This window comes from Leuciscus leuciscus, assembly GCF_965113295.1.
Source record: "Leuciscus leuciscus genome assembly, chromosome: 7".
In the NCBI taxonomy this organism is placed as follows: domain Eukaryota; kingdom Metazoa; phylum Chordata; class Actinopteri; order Cypriniformes; family Leuciscidae; genus Leuciscus; species Leuciscus leuciscus.
Window position 1 is genome coordinate 34,812,262 of NC_138731.1, and position 19,535 is coordinate 34,831,796.

Below are 19,535 nucleotides of genomic sequence, written 5' to 3' on the forward strand. Positions count from 1 at the left end.
TGGGCTGGCGGGCCACCATTTAAAGACAGCTGGAAAATGAACAGTTGAAATGTATACTGTTTACATTAAGTTATATTTGACTTACCATTGCTGTGACTCTATACACAGTGAATGGCTAACATTTCCCAAACCACACGTCCACCTGTGATTCATGCAAACCTCCAGACACAGTATGCGGAGGACGGACCTAAATTTATTTTATTAGCTGACCATGAATAAACATCTTACTAGACCAAAATTACAAGTCTGTATTTGAATTTTAGATGAGGTGTAGTGACAGCTGAGTCTTTTGGAATATCCAGAGAACATGAAAACAAGCTGTGGTGCTGGGAATTATATGTAGATTACTGTCTGAATGAGTTCAGTGGTTCTCAAACTGCATGGGAGTTTCCCCGGCTGGTAGACGTCACAACTCAATATAGCTTTTTTTTTTTACTTTATTTATTTTAGTTTATTTAAATATGTTCAGTGTTTTATTTCTAATTTATGATCTGTATACACCTTTATACAGGAGCAATTAAAGTCCATCCACCACATTTATATTCTTGAACCAGAAAAAGTCCACTGAACGTGAATACAATTGTTATACATGACCAGTTCAGTTTAATTTTTGAAAATATGACTCTGAATTTGTCCTTTTTTTTAGGGAATCAAGAACTTACAATGTAACCAGTGTAGATTGATTCCCAAACGAATGACTCTATTGAGTCGATTCTTGTTAGTGAATCAAAAACAAATAGCACAACCAGTGTATTGATTCCCAACGAATGACTGTAATGAGTCGATTCTTGTTAGTGAATCAAAAATGAATAGAACAACCAGTGTATTGATTCCCAAACGAATGACTCTGAATCGATTCTTCTTAGTGACTAAAAAACATATAGCGCAACCAGTGCAGCGTAGATTGATTTACAACCAAATGATTCCAATAAGTAATTTTATTAGTGGATCAAAAACAGTGCAATCAGCGTAGACTGATTCCTGAAACAAATGACTCTTTAATGAATGAATGAAGTATGCTTCTGCATTACTTGTTTGTTTAGTGCTGTTGTTAAATATTAAGGCCAGTTATTGGATTGCATTTATGCTGTCTCTAAAAAGTCAGTGACAACTCAATACAAAGAGTGTGTTTAATTCATTTATTACTGAAATGATCTCACCATTTTGGCAGTGGAATTGAGTGTATTTTTTATTTATTTTTTCAAATATCCTTTGACACTACTAAAAGAATCATTGATGAAGCTGTTAAGGAACCGGAGTTGTTAAGATGAATCCAAACAGGAATCGATAAATTCTTTACAATTCCCCTCCTTGACTTGAGTGTTTTGATCAAAGGTGGTACTTATCCTGAAAAGTTTGTGAGAAAAGTTAGTCGAAGTTTTACGTAAGAACCATCTTAATGTGAGAGGACAGAATATAAACCAGTGAATGTCAGGATAGGCATTATGTGCAGCTTACTATCAAGTCAACAGCCAGCGTTAAATCAAAGTACTGTGTGACACTGTGGCCTCTGAGGGTTAGCTTTGATGTGCTAGTTAATTAATTCCTGAAGGGCTGCTGACGGGCTATCCAGTTCTTCATTATGGAAACCTCTTCACAGTGGCTGTCTGTATCGTTATTACAGTTATTGTATCATCTTCACAGCCTGTGAGTCGCAGTTTACCCTCTCACTGTTGCACGCTCAAACAATAGCACCCTGTTCCAAGTGTTTGTTGTCAAAGCTAATCGGATGCAGAAACCGAGTCTGAACTGCACAGAGGCCACCAGCGGTTCGGCAGGGTAGTCTTCTGTTTCCGGAGTTATTGGAAACGGAGAAGTCGATGCAAGGGAGTTGTGATTTATCAGGCGGCCTCCCAGCTCCTGACCAGACTTGCAAGGAATGGAGTGGGTAGATAGATCAGTCTCATTGCGTTCCATAGGATGAGCAGGGAGATCCAAAGAGGAGCGCTGAATTCCTGCCAGGCCACAGACTCCTCCAACAGACTGGAAGACGAGCTGGATGTGTTGAGCAAGGAGAAGCCATGTGGTAATCTTTAGCAATCAGCCCGCTTGTTCCCCCGTCACACATGTCCACTCCCGCTCGTGGCCTCTCCCTGAACGCCGCGCTGGATCACGGCCAGGCTCACTGTGGAATTCTCTCACTACGTTATGCTGGATAAGGATCATGTGTGTCCCTGTCATCATCTCGCAGTGTATTCCCGGTGTAGCTTAAATATATGACTCCCCACATTGGGGTAGTTAGAACAGTGTGCATCTCAAAGACTAGAAACATTCATGAAAAGGAATGGGAAAATAGTTTTTTCATTCTACCACAATTTTTTTTGAAAGAACCTTTACACAGCCCTTGCCATACAAACCAAAGTTCATATAGGTGCTGATGAAAAAAGTACCATAAAAGTATTTTTTTTAAACGGAGGCACTCTCAACGCAGGCTAGACGCAAGGATAACCAAGTTCAGTTTTAGTCTATTCTCTACTCAAAACAATAGAGTGCTGGAAAACAATTCATCCTAAAACCCGGAAGCGAGTTAGCATTTTAAAACTTCTGGTTCCATCGTCCATCGTTTTCTAATGGATTTTCTTTTTTTTTCTTTATTCTTTTTTTGGTTAAATGGCTGAAATGAGGTCTGTGGAAAGTTCAGGATATTTTTATTGTTTTATTCTATGACATAAAATACATCAGTAATAACCTACTCCATGTTTTTTAAGCTTTTATATGTCTTGAAGAAGACTTGCTAGCAAGTGGCTAAATGGGAGGTTGTTGGGGACATTAAACATCACACACCGAACAGTAAATCATCGACTTATTAGTCTGCTTTTACAGCCTTGTGTTTATACTCCTGCAAACTATTCTAATTCAAACTTTTCAACTTGAAGATTTGAAATAATGATTAAAAGATTTGTCTGAAGTTTACCGGTGTTAATGTTGAAGTCATGTGACCATGACTAACTTATTTGTTTATACTTGTGAAGATCTTTGTATTTTGAATTCAAAATTCATATCATTTGTTTTGGTATATGAATATTATATTGATAAGTATGTAAGAATCATAAACTTTTGTTGGTATTTTCTATAATCCAAAAGCCTATTGGCTTTTTGTCGAGGGAACCAGGGTGAAGCAAACTGATGGTTTGTCCTACAAAACTATCTCATCCCTGCAGCAGTCTATTGTATAACTTCAGAAAACTTTAGTTTGGACCATTTTTATGATGCTTTTATGGTCCATTTTGTACTTTTTGGAGCTTTACAGCCCCTGGTCACTCACTATATAGACCTTATTCAAAGCAGTGTCATGAAAGCGAGGCTGTGAGGGATAGACTTGCTGTGTTTTCAATGGCATCTGCTGTAAAAAGCTCCTAGATCACTTATAATTTTCCACTGTTCATTTTGTTTGGAGGTTTTTGTCTACTGCAATTTCTTGAAAAGATATTTTAGCAGTGTTTAACTGTTGTTGTTTGGCAAGAACTAGATAATAATTTACCAAAAAAGGTTGTGAACAACATGCGGGTGAGTAAATAATGACTGAATATGTATTTTTGGCTGATTTCTTTGAAACAAATTCATAGTCTCATTAGTGCTGACCGATAATCTGAATGTTTCTAATTGTCCAACATACAGACGGGTAAGTGTCAGGGTGTAAAGCAGCTGGTAGAGTTGGGATACCACACAGACACCATCACACGTTACAGATACCAGTGTTTCTCCACCCTCCGCACCCCTGCACAGCTGACAGACCCCTGACTTGCAAAACAGACAACAAAAAAAGCTGTAAAATAAGATCACACATGCCGACACCATGAAGAAATCATCAGAGAGATCTAGATAACAGAAGATCTAAACTTTGAACTAAGATGATGAGCATACCTAAGGGTTCAGGTTTAGAATGACTTTATATGTGACCATGATGATGGACCGATATTTTCAAGTTTGTGCATGTATAAACCAAACTGTGAAATGATATTATGAAATGGATCCTATGACTCTAAATTCTGATTGGATGAGATGCGTTCTTTGCTGATAAATTGTGTTCACTCCATTCATAAATAGTCAGTTAGCTAATGAACTACATTACTTGCTTTTGTTTATTATGATTATTAATGAATATTCAACAGTAAATGCATTTAAACAATAGGAAAAAAATTTAATATTGCCTTTTCCGACGTTTTATGAATGCAAAAACACTTATACAACAACTATATTAAAAACAACGTTTAATACTTTTCTACACTGTAAAATAAAAAGTTTCTGCCTTAAATTTAAGTACAGTCAACTTGTATGTTTAATGCATTTCAACTTAAATTACATTAAACTGACTTAAAAAAATTAAAAAGTAATGTAAAAACATGTTATAACATTGATCATATAAAATATTTTGCAGTGTATAGTGATGTTCCTATTTACGTATGTATTTTTAATTTTGAGTAATTTAATTATTACAAAAAGAGAAAAAACAATTGTTAAAATACGGATGTTTTAGAACATGCATAATCCCAAAAACAGTCATGTGCTGTTTATGCGGTCGGCATTCATAATGTTTCCTTAGCCCTAAATGATATTTACCGTACACCCTCAAGCTGCCGAGCCAAACTGTACAATAAAATACGTCCCATTCAGTAAGTTAGCTGCTAATTACGTTGAAACTACATTACACCGCAACTATAATTTCTTTCACAAGCATGTAATTAACATTTGTGTCTGTTTCTTTCTGGGAGGACAGACGGAGGGATGACAGCTGGGCCTGTAGCGAGAGAGCGCTAACTACCCATTTGGTTTAGTGACCCGAGCAAATGGTGTGCAGAGAGAGCAAATTCTTTCATGAGATCTGTGATGTGACACGCAACAGCTGCACTACGCTCTGTTAAAGTATCCTCTCAGTAAGCCTCACCTTATTTATAAACACTTGTAGTGTAAACACAGCTCTCATAACGATTTAATTAGGTGCACAAACATATACAACGGCATTCTCAGCGCACTCAACGGAGCTTCGCCGAGACCCTCGCTGGGACAGTTTCTTAAACGATAGACTTGGTTGTAAAGTAAACATCTGTTTCAGATTTTTCGGAGGACAAAGAGATCAAGCACAGGATATTGCACATATGCAGGGGTTTAGGGTTGGGGGGGATGGGTAAGGTCATCATCTGGTCTTTTCCCTGCTGTCAGTGTTGAGAGGAGGATGTTATAGTTCTGCTGCTTCGCTATGAATGTAATCTCCATGCTCATTCATATTGATCTCTGCATCAGGTTTGTTATGGAAGTCAATATTCTGATTCCAACATTGACTGTGTGCAGCATTGTCATATTCCGGAATATAACAAGCTTGTTATATTTAATGCCGGTTGATATTTGGCGAGATCTTGGAGCTGAAGTGCTCACGAACAATAAACATCAAAGACAAATTAAGAAGGATATTTTTGTCTGGTAGTAAGCATTAGTTGAGAACAACATTTCAAGCGGAATTAAAAAGTTGAAAAAGATTAAAAATAGTGCATTTGTTTTAGAAGAATAACATAAAATCTTGACTTCAAATGATCAAGATCTACTGTAGGTAGACATTTGTTGAACTGTATTCTTTTGGGGTGGGTCCCTTGAGTTGAGGAGATTTTAAAAAGTTGGTTCACCCCAAAATGAAAAAAAAATTATGAAAGTGGAAACCGTGATACTTTATTTCCAGGATTCTTTGATGAATATAAAGTTCAAAAGAACAGCATTTATTTAAATAGAAAACTTTTAACATTATAAATGCCTTTACTGTCACTTTTGATCAATTGAATGCATCCTTGCGGAATAAAATGATACATTTCTTAAAAAAAAAGAAAAAAAAAAGATGGCATACGATAATGTTATAGTGTATTATCACTAAAAAGTGTTGTAATTTTATCTCAATTGAAGTCATTAGAAAAGTGGCAACATTATAATGTAGAGAAAGAATGTAGAGTTAATTATCAATAACCATTTTGGAGTAACTTCCCTGACCCTGCTGACTTGGTGACATTAGATGCACTTCATGCTTGTAATGTTATCCATGTTCCTGGATTACAAGATTAAGGTTAAGTGTAAAGAAATAATCTTGTCTAATCACTTTGCTCTACTATTACACTAGAATTTGTCTTTTGAATATAACTCTCATTTGCATTTATAACTGTACAGATGAAGAAGCAGTGATTTATGTCCTCACCATGGTTCTGTGCAAAAGACACGATGCCACAGAAGACTAGAGAGATCCTCAAATAAGAGGAAGTTTGTGTTGTGTGAGAGGCGAGCTGTAACACTGTTGAAAATAAATGATGCTCCAAGTCAAGCATGTTCATGTCATTAGCATACAACAATAGTTAATTGAGCTGTTTATTTATCTGTTTATCCTTTGGATTGTTTTTCTGCTAAGAGCTTATGATGCTATTGGAGTGTTGAACAGAAGCGTGGGCTTCTAGAATTGCAGTCATCATTTATTGATAAAAAAAAAAAAATGGTCAGCTCTATAAGATGGTACAAGGTGTTTCTTCAGCATCAGTTTGATTGTTCAGAAAGGGCCACATGGTTTTCTCTCCCATTATCTCTCATTTTTGTCCTTTTTTCACCCTCCCAGTCCTTTGGGGTGTCTTTTTCACACCTGTTGCTTCCTTTCAGACTGATGACAGGCACAGAAAGAAGCAGTCAAAGCTGCCTGTCATGTATTCAGGGAAAATGAAGAAAAGTTCATGGAGCTTCCTGGAAGAAAAACACTTTTGACACTTTTGGAGTCCATATAATTGCTGGTGTTAAGTAGTCGGTGTAATTGCTTTCCTAAAAATGGAGGGAAAGTTGTGTGAAGATAAAGTGGATTGTGTCCAGCTTTATTGCTTGACTTCACTCGTCTTTGTCAAACTATTGGCTGGAAGGGAAATCAAATTTACAAGAAGTATAAAGTTAATGAAATGTCCTCCTTCTGCTCTTCCCTTCCAGCTCACTTTTCGTGGAAACGCAATCAGTTCTAATCATTTATGTGTGATTGTGGATTTGTGAAGGTGGTCTACACGGAGCGTTCAAAGGGGGGATTTTTGTGAGCGGTCACGGCTGAACTTTCTGGCCCAGCAGTAGGTGGGGTAATGCGGTAGGGGGCGGCTATGGAGGATTAGCCTGCAGGCCTGCGTGATCTCACACCCCTCTGTCATGCGGACCTGAGATTCTGATCCTTTTCGCACGCTGCATTTGTCAAAGCAGCCACGCAGAAGAACAGAGTTGCTTTCTTGTCGTTTTTCCCCCCTCACCGCCACCTGTCCACTCGGTCATGTACACCTGTACTGTCAGATCTTTTCATCAAAGGGTCAGAGTTCGGTTTAGACTACAGACCGTGACAAGAAAATGGCAATATGGGGTACTGATATATTGGCTATGCAAATCAAACGGTAGAATTTGGGCCATTTTGGGATGATTAGCCATACCAGGTTAGCCTTTTAGCCTTAACTTTTGTACCAATAGCTAACAACCCTGCCATTTGAATGATGTGAGAATTTCAAATATTTTTTGTGAATTTTTAAATTGAATAAGAATTTTTTTTTTCATACACAAATACACACACACACATTATTAAATAATATTCTAAATTCAAAATTATCGATTTTTCTTTTATGCCAAAAATCATTAGGATATTAAGTAAAGATCATGTTCCATGAAGATATTTAGTAAATTTCCTTCCGTAAATATATAAAACATTTATTTTTGTGAGTGAATGCTGCACAATCGCGAACATAAATGGACAACTTTAAAGGCCATTTTCTCAATGTTTAGATTTTTTTTTGCACCCTCAGATTCCAAATTTTCAAATAGTTTTATCTCTGGCAAATATTGTCCTTTCAAAAAATGTACCCATGTGACTGGTCGTGTGGTCCATGGTCACATGTGTACACACACACACAGTACCGGTCAAATGTTTTTGAAAGAAGTCTCTTATACTCATCAAGCCTGATTTATTTGATAAAAAATAATAATATTGTGAAATATTATTACAATTAAAAATAATGCTTTTCTATTTGAATATACTTTAAAATATCATTTATTTTTGTGATGCAAAGTTTAATTTTCATCCGCCATTACTCCAGTCTTCGGTGTCACATGGTCCTTCAGAAATCATTCTAATATGCTGATTTATTATCAATGTTGGAAACTGTTGTGCTGCTTACTATTTTTTTTTTATAACCTATTATACTTTTTTCAGGATTCTTTGATAAAAAAAGAAAAAAAAAGAACAGCATTTATTTAAAATAGAAATCTTTTGTAACACTATACACTACTGTTTAAAATTTTGGGGTCAGTAATTTTTTTTATCTTTAATCGTTGAAGTATTGAAAGGACTCCTTGTATGATGGATGTTATTGAAATTCTAATGATTGATCATCTTTGACATGTGTTTATGAGTCATTGTTGCTGTGCGTGTATTCCAGGGCAGCTTTGGCTGCAGTAATAGGTGTTTCTGGCAAATAAAGGTGACCAGCGCCAGTAATAGCATGTTTGTGTTTGACTAATGTCCTCAAACAGGGATTCATTTCATTTAACATTCTCTTTTAACAATCGTGGTAATGATATGGAACAAGAAAAACTTTGAGTCCTGGAAGGTGGTTTCCATAAGAGACGTATATTAGAAATGTCCCAGTTGTTATAATTGGCCTGTGTACATTTGATGACAACACAGAGTTCCCAAGCAGCATTAGGAGGCCTCATTATTAATGTATAAATGAATCCTTTGACAGCTACAATGTTTAGTTACATCTATGAAGAGGTGTCAGTGAGACAGGATGGCAAATGTACCCTCTTGGCTAACAAGTAGTGAGACAGATGCTGGCCAACTCCAACAGTCCACCTCTAATCGGCTTATCTTGGCAAAGGGATGTTTGACTGGCACGAGAAAAGGCTGATGAATGTGGCCACAGGTACTCTTACAGGATACTGAACATAAGAAAATTACATTTTGAATTAGCATGTAGAAACAACATTCAAAAGGTCAAAAGGAAAGCATCATTTAGTTTGCATGCATCATTTTCCTTTTGGAGCACACTGCAAATAATATGCTAGTTATTTTCTCTAATGGGCTATTGTTATATGATTACACAAAAAAAAAAACATTTGTTTGTTTTGGTAGAAGGAAAATATAAAGTGTATCACAATGTGACTTGTCTCACAATTATGACTTTATATTACAATTAGATTTATTTTTTTATTTTTTTACAGGCTTCCAAATACCACAGTCTATACCCAAGTGAAAAATAAATAGCATAAAATAAATGTATTTCAAATACATTTGAGTATAAGTATACTACAAATACATTCACATATGTATGTACTTAATATAAATACAATGCAATTGGACTTTTGGTATACTAAATTGGTATTTAAAGTCTGCTAAATTGGAACCACTAATTTTGTACTTAAAACAACTTTAGTTATCCGAAAATAGTGCTAAGGTCCTACTAACAATATACTTAAGTATATTTTATTGTGCTAAAGTGGAACTATTGATGCACTTTAAATATCTTGCATTTAAAAACTGATATTATAGATCATACTATCCTTACTAATAGTGATATTAAAACACATTTTAGGCTTAATATTAATAAATGTGCATTGTGCAATAAAGAAGTGCTCCAAATAAAGTTGAACTATAATATTAATGTCAGTAATTCTCAAGCGATATGTCAGTAAATATGTAGAATGTGAAATAAATGTATTTTAAATACATTTTGATATAGATTTTTTTCACTAGGGCAGGGCTTCTTGATTATGACAAATTTAAATCATTATTATAATTAATACAAATAAATTATTATTTTGGCCAGTATTGAGATCAGGATTATTTAACATAATTACTCACTGACTTCATGCATTTATTGAACTTTAAGCCTTGCTTATAAACGTATGGAATAAAGTATAAACATACTTGTTAATTTGCTGAAGAACAAACAACATGGGCAGCCTCAATCAGAGACTGAATGGCCTCAGTTTGGACCTCTTTTCAAGTCCTAAACCGCTCGCTGTTTGCTCTGAACCAAGGATAATCTTGTAGGTTACACAAAGTTAAACAAGCGGCGTGCTGCCAAGTCATCTGCCTTCAGCACAGGCACTTGAGCGCTCTGACAGAGCTGCCATAGAGGAGGTACTCTGCACGCTCTCTGCTTTGTCTCTTCTGGTAACATGGCATTTCTATAACGGCTCCTCTAAGCTCTCAAAACAAACAGACAAGTCATGAGACAGGGCAGAGGGAAGTGAAGGATTTTTCTGTAGAATTGTAGTTTATATAATGGAAACATTTCAGTCACTACCATGCATTTGTAGGTCTTTCGAGGGAAGTGATGATATTCAATTTTGCATCAGTCGTATGTTTTTAAAAACCTATCGATGACAGGTTGCGACACCTCTTTTTGTCCGCTAAGCTACTTTGTAGCATGTTTCAGGTCATCTATTTGTGTGACTCAGAAGACAGTAAAAATCATTTTTTTTCTCTTTCAGGCTCATCATGGAGACCACAAGTCCCAGCACCACAGAAAAGAAGGAATGCAAGGGGTCAGGCCTGGATGGCAGTAGTTTCTCAGACCTTCCCAAAAAGCCCTCACCGACCACAGCGTCTCGAGGTACTGTGCTCTCAAATGGAAAAGGTGCATTGTCTTATTTGTCTGATGTTTAACTACTTTCTTTCCTATCCCAGTAAATTGTGTAGAGGCAATTCGTAGCTTGACTTGCGAAGTGTGACTCTGGCGCTTTTCAAAACTTTTTCTTTATTTGTTTTTGTTGTCCTACTACCAAAGGGTTACAGTTAGCTGGTTAGCATGGCTCAGTTTGCCCCTGGTGGTAAATGCTGAAACTCCATTGATGACCAGGAGTGTTTGGGAAACCAGTTTAGAACAGTGTTATTTTAGTATTATTTATATGCTATTATAGTATTTATTAATTTATTAATATTTTTAATAAGCTTTTATTTTAATATTTTCAGTTTTCATCGTAATTTTTTTGTTATATTTCAACTTGGCTTTAACTTATTTTTATTTGTTTTATTTTTAGTAATTCTGGTACTTCGATTAGTACCAATCAGTTAGATATGATGGCAACATTGAACAACAAGTTTTTCATTTAATATTTAAATTTCGTTTCAGTTTTATTTCAGTTATTAAAAAAACAGTTTTTTATGGTTTGGCTGTTACTATTATTATTATTATTATTTTAAGTTAAATTTGGTATGCTTAGTAGTTTGTTCAATTATTTAATAAAAAAATATTTAAAATTATTATTGAAAATAATTTTGACATTTTGTTAAAAATATTAGTTTTAAATTATCATTAAGGCCCTAGAATACGCCATACTAGAAAAGACGTGTTCATATATCGGCTGAGACATTGTGTATCTGACCGGTTTGCTCGTGTATCACTTGTTGACTCAAAGATGCAAAGGAAAGAGTGAAGAGAATGGACGAGAGGCTGTACATGTTTAAAAGATGTCAGCGAATGTGTGATGAAAACCCTTCTCTAACTAGGTTGAAAGACCTTGTTCTTACCTCCAGAGTATAAATGTTATAAATTTCTTAAAGCTTCAGGGAGAGCAGTGGACTGCGCTGTCCATCTGACAAACATGAAGATGGAGAAAGACCTTTGAAATGCTAATGACCTGCTCATATTATGGCATCGTACTGTTTAATGAGGGGTTTGGTGGCCTGCCATAAGAAAGCATTGATCATAAATTGTTTAAGACAAAAGTAGAAATAGGGCATCGGTGTACCCGCTCTTCAGAAGGGTGTTATTTTTTGTCTCAAAGTGTATGATGTTGTGGGTTATTTTGAATGTGAAAATTCATATTTAAAACGGAAAAAATATGATTATAGGAAATGCTCAAGGAATAGTACTTCATTTCATTAGTTGCCTGCTGAAAAGGCTTTTGAATACAAACCTCAGTGATGGTGAAGGACCTTGCTCTCACCACTAGAGACCAGAAGTTTTACAAGTGTGTATAGAAAGATGTAGACAAGGAAGTTGGGATCTTTTCATGAATTTTTCATTCAATTTAGTGTTACACTGGAATGATTCTCTCAAAAATTACTCACTCTTACGTCATTCCTAACCTGTATGACTTTTTTATTTCTTCTGTGAATCATAAGGAAACATTTTAAAGAATGTCCTGGTCATTTTCTTTATATGCAATTACAATAAATGGGTGATTATTACTGTTGTTACTATTGGTATATAAGTCTGATTTTGTATATTGATTGTTTTAAGAAAATTGTTATTGTAAACAATGTTTTGATTTGTTTTTAATCATAAATATTTGTAAAATTGAAATACTGTTGATTGCCATGAATATAGCCATTGCTGCATATACGGCGTTAAATCATAAATTAATAAATAAATAAAACAATAAATGGGTGAAGCTTTCAAAATGTATCATTCAAGTGGTCCATATGACTGAAAATTAGGTTGTTTATAAGAGAAGTAGCAATGCCCAATTCATAAACAAATGATTCTTATGAGTCGGATCTTTTCAATGAATCACTGATCCAGTTCACAACATTGGTCTGAATGGTACGTTCACAAATCATTTTTAACAGTTTTCAAGTTACTAAGTACTTACTGTACTTCAATTTCATTTTGAATTAATTTAAAATATAGTGCACAATATGAATAACTTGGTGCTTTTGTGTCATTTTTTATTTATTTTTTAAGCTTGAAAGCTCCCTACCCCATTCACTGGGGGAAAAAACAACCAGTAGGCTATCATTTTGTGTTCAACAGAAGAAAGAAAGTCATACAGGTTTGGAACGAACAGACAGAAACTATCCCTTTAAAACTTTGAAAAGGGTATTTTTCTATAAAAATGTTTGGAAAGTTACATATACTCATTCCTGTCCCTGGAAATCTGCCTCCCTGTATGGTTTATTTCAAACCCTGCCTGCAATTGCCAATGAACCTGAAGACTTGGATTTGCTGGTTGAAGTGTGTTTGACTAGAGTTAGAGGATCTGAACCCTGCAGGGCGATATAGATCTCCTGGAGCAGGACTGAACTTATTTAAAGCATTTCTGAGCGATTCAATACCTTTTGTTTCATCTCACTTTTATGTCTATTTACAGCTTTTATGGTGCAGAATTTGTTTTATTGAGATCCGTTTAGTGGTTACAGGGGATCTGCAGGATTTATTAGCTGCTCGGTCCAACTTTTGTTCAGTACCTCGAGACAATGTGTGCTCAGTGTAGGTACATGATACGAAGCAGGAACAAGGAAAGGTGTCAATGTTTCAAAGGAAAATCTGCAAAGAAAATTCTCCGACCACAACACATTCTTTCCCACCAGTTCAGGCCAAATTTTAAACCGGTGTTCTCAAATTTAATGTGTCCTGACATGATCCCGACCAAAGTCAGTCCAGTTGGCGGCCATCTTGGTAACACCCTTGGGCAGTAACTTCTAATGATGCAAGCACAGCTACTGCTGTATGAACGGCAAAGACCGAAAACTGTTTGCAAAGCTTATGCTTTAATAACACACGACCGCTCAAAAGTTTGGGGTTGGGAAGATTTTTTGAAGTCTCTCGTTCTCAGTAAGGCTACATTTATTTAATCAAAAAATACAGTTAAAACATTAATATTACTGATTTAAAATAACTGTATTCAAATCTTTTATGTAATTTATTACATTTTACAATGTAAAAATTGTGGCTGCACCACTTCAGGCAGGCTTAATTATCAAGTTTGGTGCCAATTAGTTTTGTTTGGATACCTGTATGTGGTGAGGATATTATCCCGCCCCTGCCTGGTATAATATCAGCAGATTGATGACAGGTGGTGGAGATAATTTTTCCAGGCCTTTTTCATTTGTGGAAGCACACCGAGCGGTTCTAGATTGGTCACAGACACCATGTCAGAGAAAAAGAGGTATTTCTTTATCCCTTCTAAATAGTTCTCTGTAGAGACGGTGAAGAATGGGTGAGGAGGCTGGGTGGGAGGAGCAGAGAGCAGTACGGCGGGCAGCCCAGGGGAGAGAGGCAGTCCACCAGGGGTCAAGCCACTGGCAGAGAAAAATGTGGCTTAAAAAGCCGCTCTATCCACACACAGCCCACTCTAAAGGGACAGCCACTAATCTTCCTGAGAAAGGGATTTATTCTCTTTTTTTTCCTCCGCCTTTCCTTTCTGTTTCTCTAAATGAGGCCCTTCCGCTGCAGTGGGTTTTCTGGTCCAGAGAAAGAGGATCTCTGACAGGATAGCATGAGCAGGCTGCATTTAGCCTATACTGGAGTTGTAGGTTTTTTTCTTTTTCTTATGTTTACCAGTTTGTCATGTCTTAGAACTATTACAAGTTGTATGCACATATGACTTTTATTTTTGCTGTGGAAAACAAAAAGTGATCTTTTTTTTTTGTAACATTCTCCAAAATGGTAAAAAGCACCATAAAACTGTCATAAATAGTAGTCTATACAACTAAGTGCTTTGTTCCAATTGTTTTTAGCTGTACTATAGTTTTTGTGATGAATCTATGGCATCTTTAATGTGGGTCTCACATTGGGTGACAAGTGCAGTACTATGTCTTCCAACACTTTGTTTTCTATTAGTGTTTCAGTAATAAGTTTGTCTTTTTGTGGCTTGAATAAAGTCTATGCTTTGTATAGAGAAATATCGTAATATAGATCACCCTTTTGCTTTCCTTTTACATGAATGGCACTTTGTTCATTCTTTAAGTGAACTTTGGCGTGTACAGTGATTAGATTCACTTTTTTGGACTGCTGTCTTGTGTAACCGGTTTTAGTCTATATGCTAGAACCATTGGCGTTGTTACCATTGGCGATGTGATTTGGCTAAACTAGCGCAAACCCTACAAATTTAGGGCATGAAACGAATAGTTACTTTATCTCTTGCTTTCGAAACTACCTCAGTCAATACTGACCCCACCATTGCCCGACACCCGAGAAGTCATGCTGGCAGCTTACAGGAAGGCCTATTGACTGAGTCTGATTATTATTTTTTTTTGTTCCTGTCAGATGTGTGACCGCCCACTATCTGGAACAGGCTGCAGTCTTTGCAGAAGATTGATATCGTTTTAGAGTGGGAAATACTTTCATTTTGGCTTCCCAAAAGGTGACCAAGACTGTGTAAAAGCACCTTGCCTTGATCCTTCCTCGACAAGAAAAACTAAAGGATAATTTTATTGCTGTCGGCGCATAATGTGCTTAAATTTTCTTCCCATTTTGTTATTTTGTGCTGCTTGTTCTCTCTGTGTGGAAACAAGCTCTTTCACCAGCGGTTAAAGGGATTTGTGCAAAGTTTCCTTCATGTGGCTTTTATAAACAGTTAAGTAAATGGCTTTCCAAGATCCCCCTGCTCTCCTCATCTTAAATTTCACATGGGGGACTGACCAGCCCCAAAAGGGGATTTAAAGATTAGATATGGTAAGTGAAAGCAGGGGGATGTCTTGATTTTTGTTTTTTCGAAGAGTCCACAGGCATTTGATTGTGGCATAAAGTCTACTTGAAAAACATGAGATTCTGATCAAGAAGTTGAAGAAGTAGCTCCTCTCCCTTCCACACTCATTAAAGAAAGTAAAAGTCAGAGAAGTGGTGCCCTACATACGGAATGAGACTGGAAAAAGGAAGTCCAGTGCGCTTTTCCTTCAAGTTTGCTTGGATTCGGTCACATGGGTTTAAGTCTTTTTACTTTTCGACAGTTTGATGTTAAAAAAAAAATGTCTGGTGTATTTCGAACATTAGTGTGCTTGAAAATAAAGAATAATATATGTACACTGTTAACATCTGAGTTCTGAGGAATATTTAAAGTGCTCTGAAAGTACTTTTTTTTTTTTTAACAGCCCTGTGCATTGCAAACTTTGAGAAGATTCGCTATTACAAGGGAAGACAAACTCGTTTTGACCCATTTCTCATATGTTGTATCTGCCAGACATAACGCGTTGACAATGATACACCCACCACACAAAGATACAATGCATAACTGACTGAGAAATGAAAGAATGTGCCTCTGATATTACTTTAATGCTGAAAGGCTCCTTGCTTCAAAGCCCCTTGTTAAAAGTCAAAAAGAGGGAGCTTTAGGCAACGTCTGCGCACATAAATCTCTCCATACTGGAGACATCCACACACACAGGGTCCAAAGACAACATGTTACATTCCAGGGCGTTTACAAGCAGTGGGAGAGGAGTAAGGAGCAATATATGGATGCTCCGGGGGATTAGCCCACTCCCCTTCTCCTTCCCTGTTCTTCTCTGCCTCCTTTTTTCTCCTTTTTTTTTTTTTAACAGCGTGCCATTCCCAGCATGAACCGTTTAGTCCTGACTTCAAACTCTGAGATAATTCCATCCATTTTATGTTTCCTAGTGTGTATTCAAAGGCTTTGGAGACTCGCTCACGCACAGGTGTTTTTGGTGGCCCCTTTACTGTCATTTTTACTTTATTGAGAATGAAAGATTAGAATACATGTATAAGGCTTGGGCTCAGGCAGCATACGGTGAAATTAGGTCTGCACCTAACACGTCTGTACTGTCGTTAATGAAAACAGGGTGTGAACCTCTACCCACACACGGTCCTGAGCCAGACCCGCATCCCAGTGAAGCATGACAGGAAGAGAATGTCTGAAGTCTTCCAGACATTTACAGAGGATAAACAAAGACTAAATTTGTAACTTTGCTTCATTACAATACAAACAGAAAAAAACTCTTTTTAAGACTTTGTAATGAATGCACTCTTTTCATGTATGTATTAATTCAGGTCATAGTACAGGCATTTAGGGATGCACAAAAATATTTGGGACCATATTAAAGATGTTTAGTTTCTATTTATTGCTGTCAGTCAATATTGGATATTTAATTGCTAATTTGATCTATTTCTACATTTATATTGGCTCATTTAGAGTTCATCTTTAACAACATTAACAATTTAATTACATTGTTAAATGTAATTTTTAGCTAATCAAAATGAATATACATTTTTCATTCTGTACATTATAATGTTGCAATGACTAAATGTGACTAAAAATGGATTTTAGTTTTTATAGAATGCACTTGTAGCATTTAAAAGTCGTTTTTAAAGATGATTTTAGTTTTTGGTTTCTTAATTTTCATTTATATAACAATTTAATATCGGACATTTATTGGATATTGCCCATAACATAAAAACAGCTAATAGTACTGGCATAAATTCGTGATTCGTCAAAATCGGTGCATCCCTATAGACCTTATGCGCCAGAGAAACGAGGGCGCCGCCATCTTTACAATATTGTCTTTGAACTTCAGTTTTTGCAGTCGCTCTGTATATTTCTATGGCATTGCTGTCCAGGAGTAATTAGCTTTTGAAGTGGATTTACTTAATATAAAGTTAACGAAAGTTATCACGAGGATTGTAATGTTTAAAGCAGATGTCTTAACAAATGTCAGTAGACCGGGAAGATTTTAAAACGAGCCGTTCATTCATAAATACGCAAGATCGCTGTGAAATTACGGACCGGAAGTCAAAAGACAACGAGCGCAGTGCTGAAAAGGGGCGGGGCTACATAAGGTCTATAGGCAAAAGTAACTCATAGTGAGTATACTGTACAAAAAAACCATTTGAATTTTATTTTCTCTTACACTAATGTTATAACTCTTTTTTTAACTTCTTTTTTTTTAGTTGACTGTGAACGGCGTTAGAAACTGTAAACCAAGAGGGGCGGAGTCTAGCAAATGGTCAGTTTTTTCAGAATATGGGGGAGGAGGTCCATTGCAGGAGGTCTGCACAGAAATGTATGTTAAATACAATATCTCGAAGCACATTTATCAAATGCACAGCTGCAGAGGGTCTAGAATATGCTGCTTTCCAGGGAAATTTTCCCACAGATTGGCGGTTGGTGTGTCAGCAGGTTGTCCTGCGTTGAAGACAGGCGGAGGGGGGCCGACAGCAGTAGTCATTTTTGGACACGCTCCAAGGACAGGGCCTAGATGCGCTATAGTAAACTGTGCGACCAGCAAAATAAGCAGAGGGGGTTGATTGTGTAAATGCAGTCTGTCAAGTGATAACAAACAGAGGAATCCTCCGACCGCGGGTGGACAGACAGACGCACAGAAGCATGCGGTTGGCTCCTTTGGCCATTCATTCAAGTACTGAATGTCAGTGGCCAGTGCTGTAGTAGCTCTGTCATACACTTTTTGTTGCACAGTATCATAGATAGATTGGCAAATTAACCACATCAACACAATCCTGTCCTGTTATCTTTGTGCCCTTGATAGGATGGCAGTGACCTAGTGATGGATCTGGGCTACTAACGTAACAGTTGCAGGAATAAATCCAGATAGTAGTAACCCATGATAACTCAACCAAAGCACTGAATCCAAGATTGCAAAGGGGAGACTGTTTCTGTTATTAATCTAGTCACTTTGGGTAAAATATGGATGCTTGCAAGTAACAAGTACTATTTGTATGCTGTATTCCAGATGTTCTGAAATTATACTTTAGCTTTTGGTGAGAAACAGACTGAAATTTAAGTCATTATTCAGTTATCATTTTTCCCTCCAATGAGCTGTTAACTCGAGAGCCACTGCGACTAAATGAATGAGTCAGTGATTTGAACTTGAGAACAAAATCAGTTTGATTCATGAATTAATCACTCATACTGGATTTGTGAACCAAATATCTGACTAAAAAGAAAGATTGGTTCACAAACCAAATAGCGACTTCTGTCGTGAACTTGTAAACTCTCAGTGAACGAGTCAATGAGAGCTGGGATGAATGTGAAAACATTTGTAAATAATGACATAAAATTCAGTCTGGTATCAGAAGACATTCAATATAAACACATTTATTACATTTCTAAGGTGATTTTGCACCATTTTTGAAGAACGGTTCATTGTAATTGCATGGAAAAGGGCAACAAGTACAGTCTTGAAAACATATCTTGTGTTTAACAGAAAAAAAAAAAATACAGGTTTGGAATGACATAATGGTGAATAAATGATGACTTAACTATTTCTCTGAAACTTGGTTTTCAGCTAAGGCTCTAATGAAACCAAAAATCATTCAGAGAGGAGATTGTCTAAAGTGGTAGGGGGAAAAAATCATCAGAAATGTCTGCTGTGCACTTTTCTTCATTTGTAAAGAGAAATTTGAAGCCTTATGTGGGGCTTGCCATGTTAGCTAGCTGGCTCTTTGAATTTCCGCCTTGCAGATTTGATTGATTCGCAGAACAAGTGCCCGTAAACCTGCTGGTTGAAATGTCAGAGAAAACAGCGTTAAGAAAATAATACATGGATAGCTATTTGCTCAGATTTGCTGAAGCATTGGCCTCAAGAGGAAGCGTCCGGATGTACAGTATCATATGTACTGCTCACTCCTCTCCTTCTGTGTGGCCTGTGGGCAGCAGGGAAAAGCTGCCAGAGACCAAAATCTTTTGGAATTTTGAAAGCTTGTACATGGGAAATGGAATCAAAATGTTTCCTTACTCATTTGCTGCTTGTAAAAGCCAGCTCACACTGCTGGCAGCAGCTTACAGTCTTAATCATTCTTAAAACAATTTTCCCAAAATAAGTCTGGCTTATGTTAAGAGAAGTATAAAAAAAA

The 19,535-nt window shown here is 36.6% G+C and overlaps 1 protein-coding gene across 2 annotated transcripts in view; it reads left to right on the plus strand.

Annotated features, from left to right (window-relative positions):
- gli2a (GLI family zinc finger 2a) overlaps nucleotides 1-19,535 on the plus strand; it is a 77,577-nt gene that overhangs the window by 4,726 nt on the left and 53,316 nt on the right. For both annotated transcript variants that reach the window (XM_082175933.1, XM_082175934.1), the window contains exon 2: nucleotides 10,477-10,598. In XM_082175933.1, coding sequence (XP_082032059.1) covers nucleotides 10,484-10,598 — 115 coding nt within the window. In that variant the 5' untranslated portion in view covers nucleotides 10,477-10,483. The remainder of the gene's footprint in view (nucleotides 1-10,476; nucleotides 10,599-19,535) is intronic.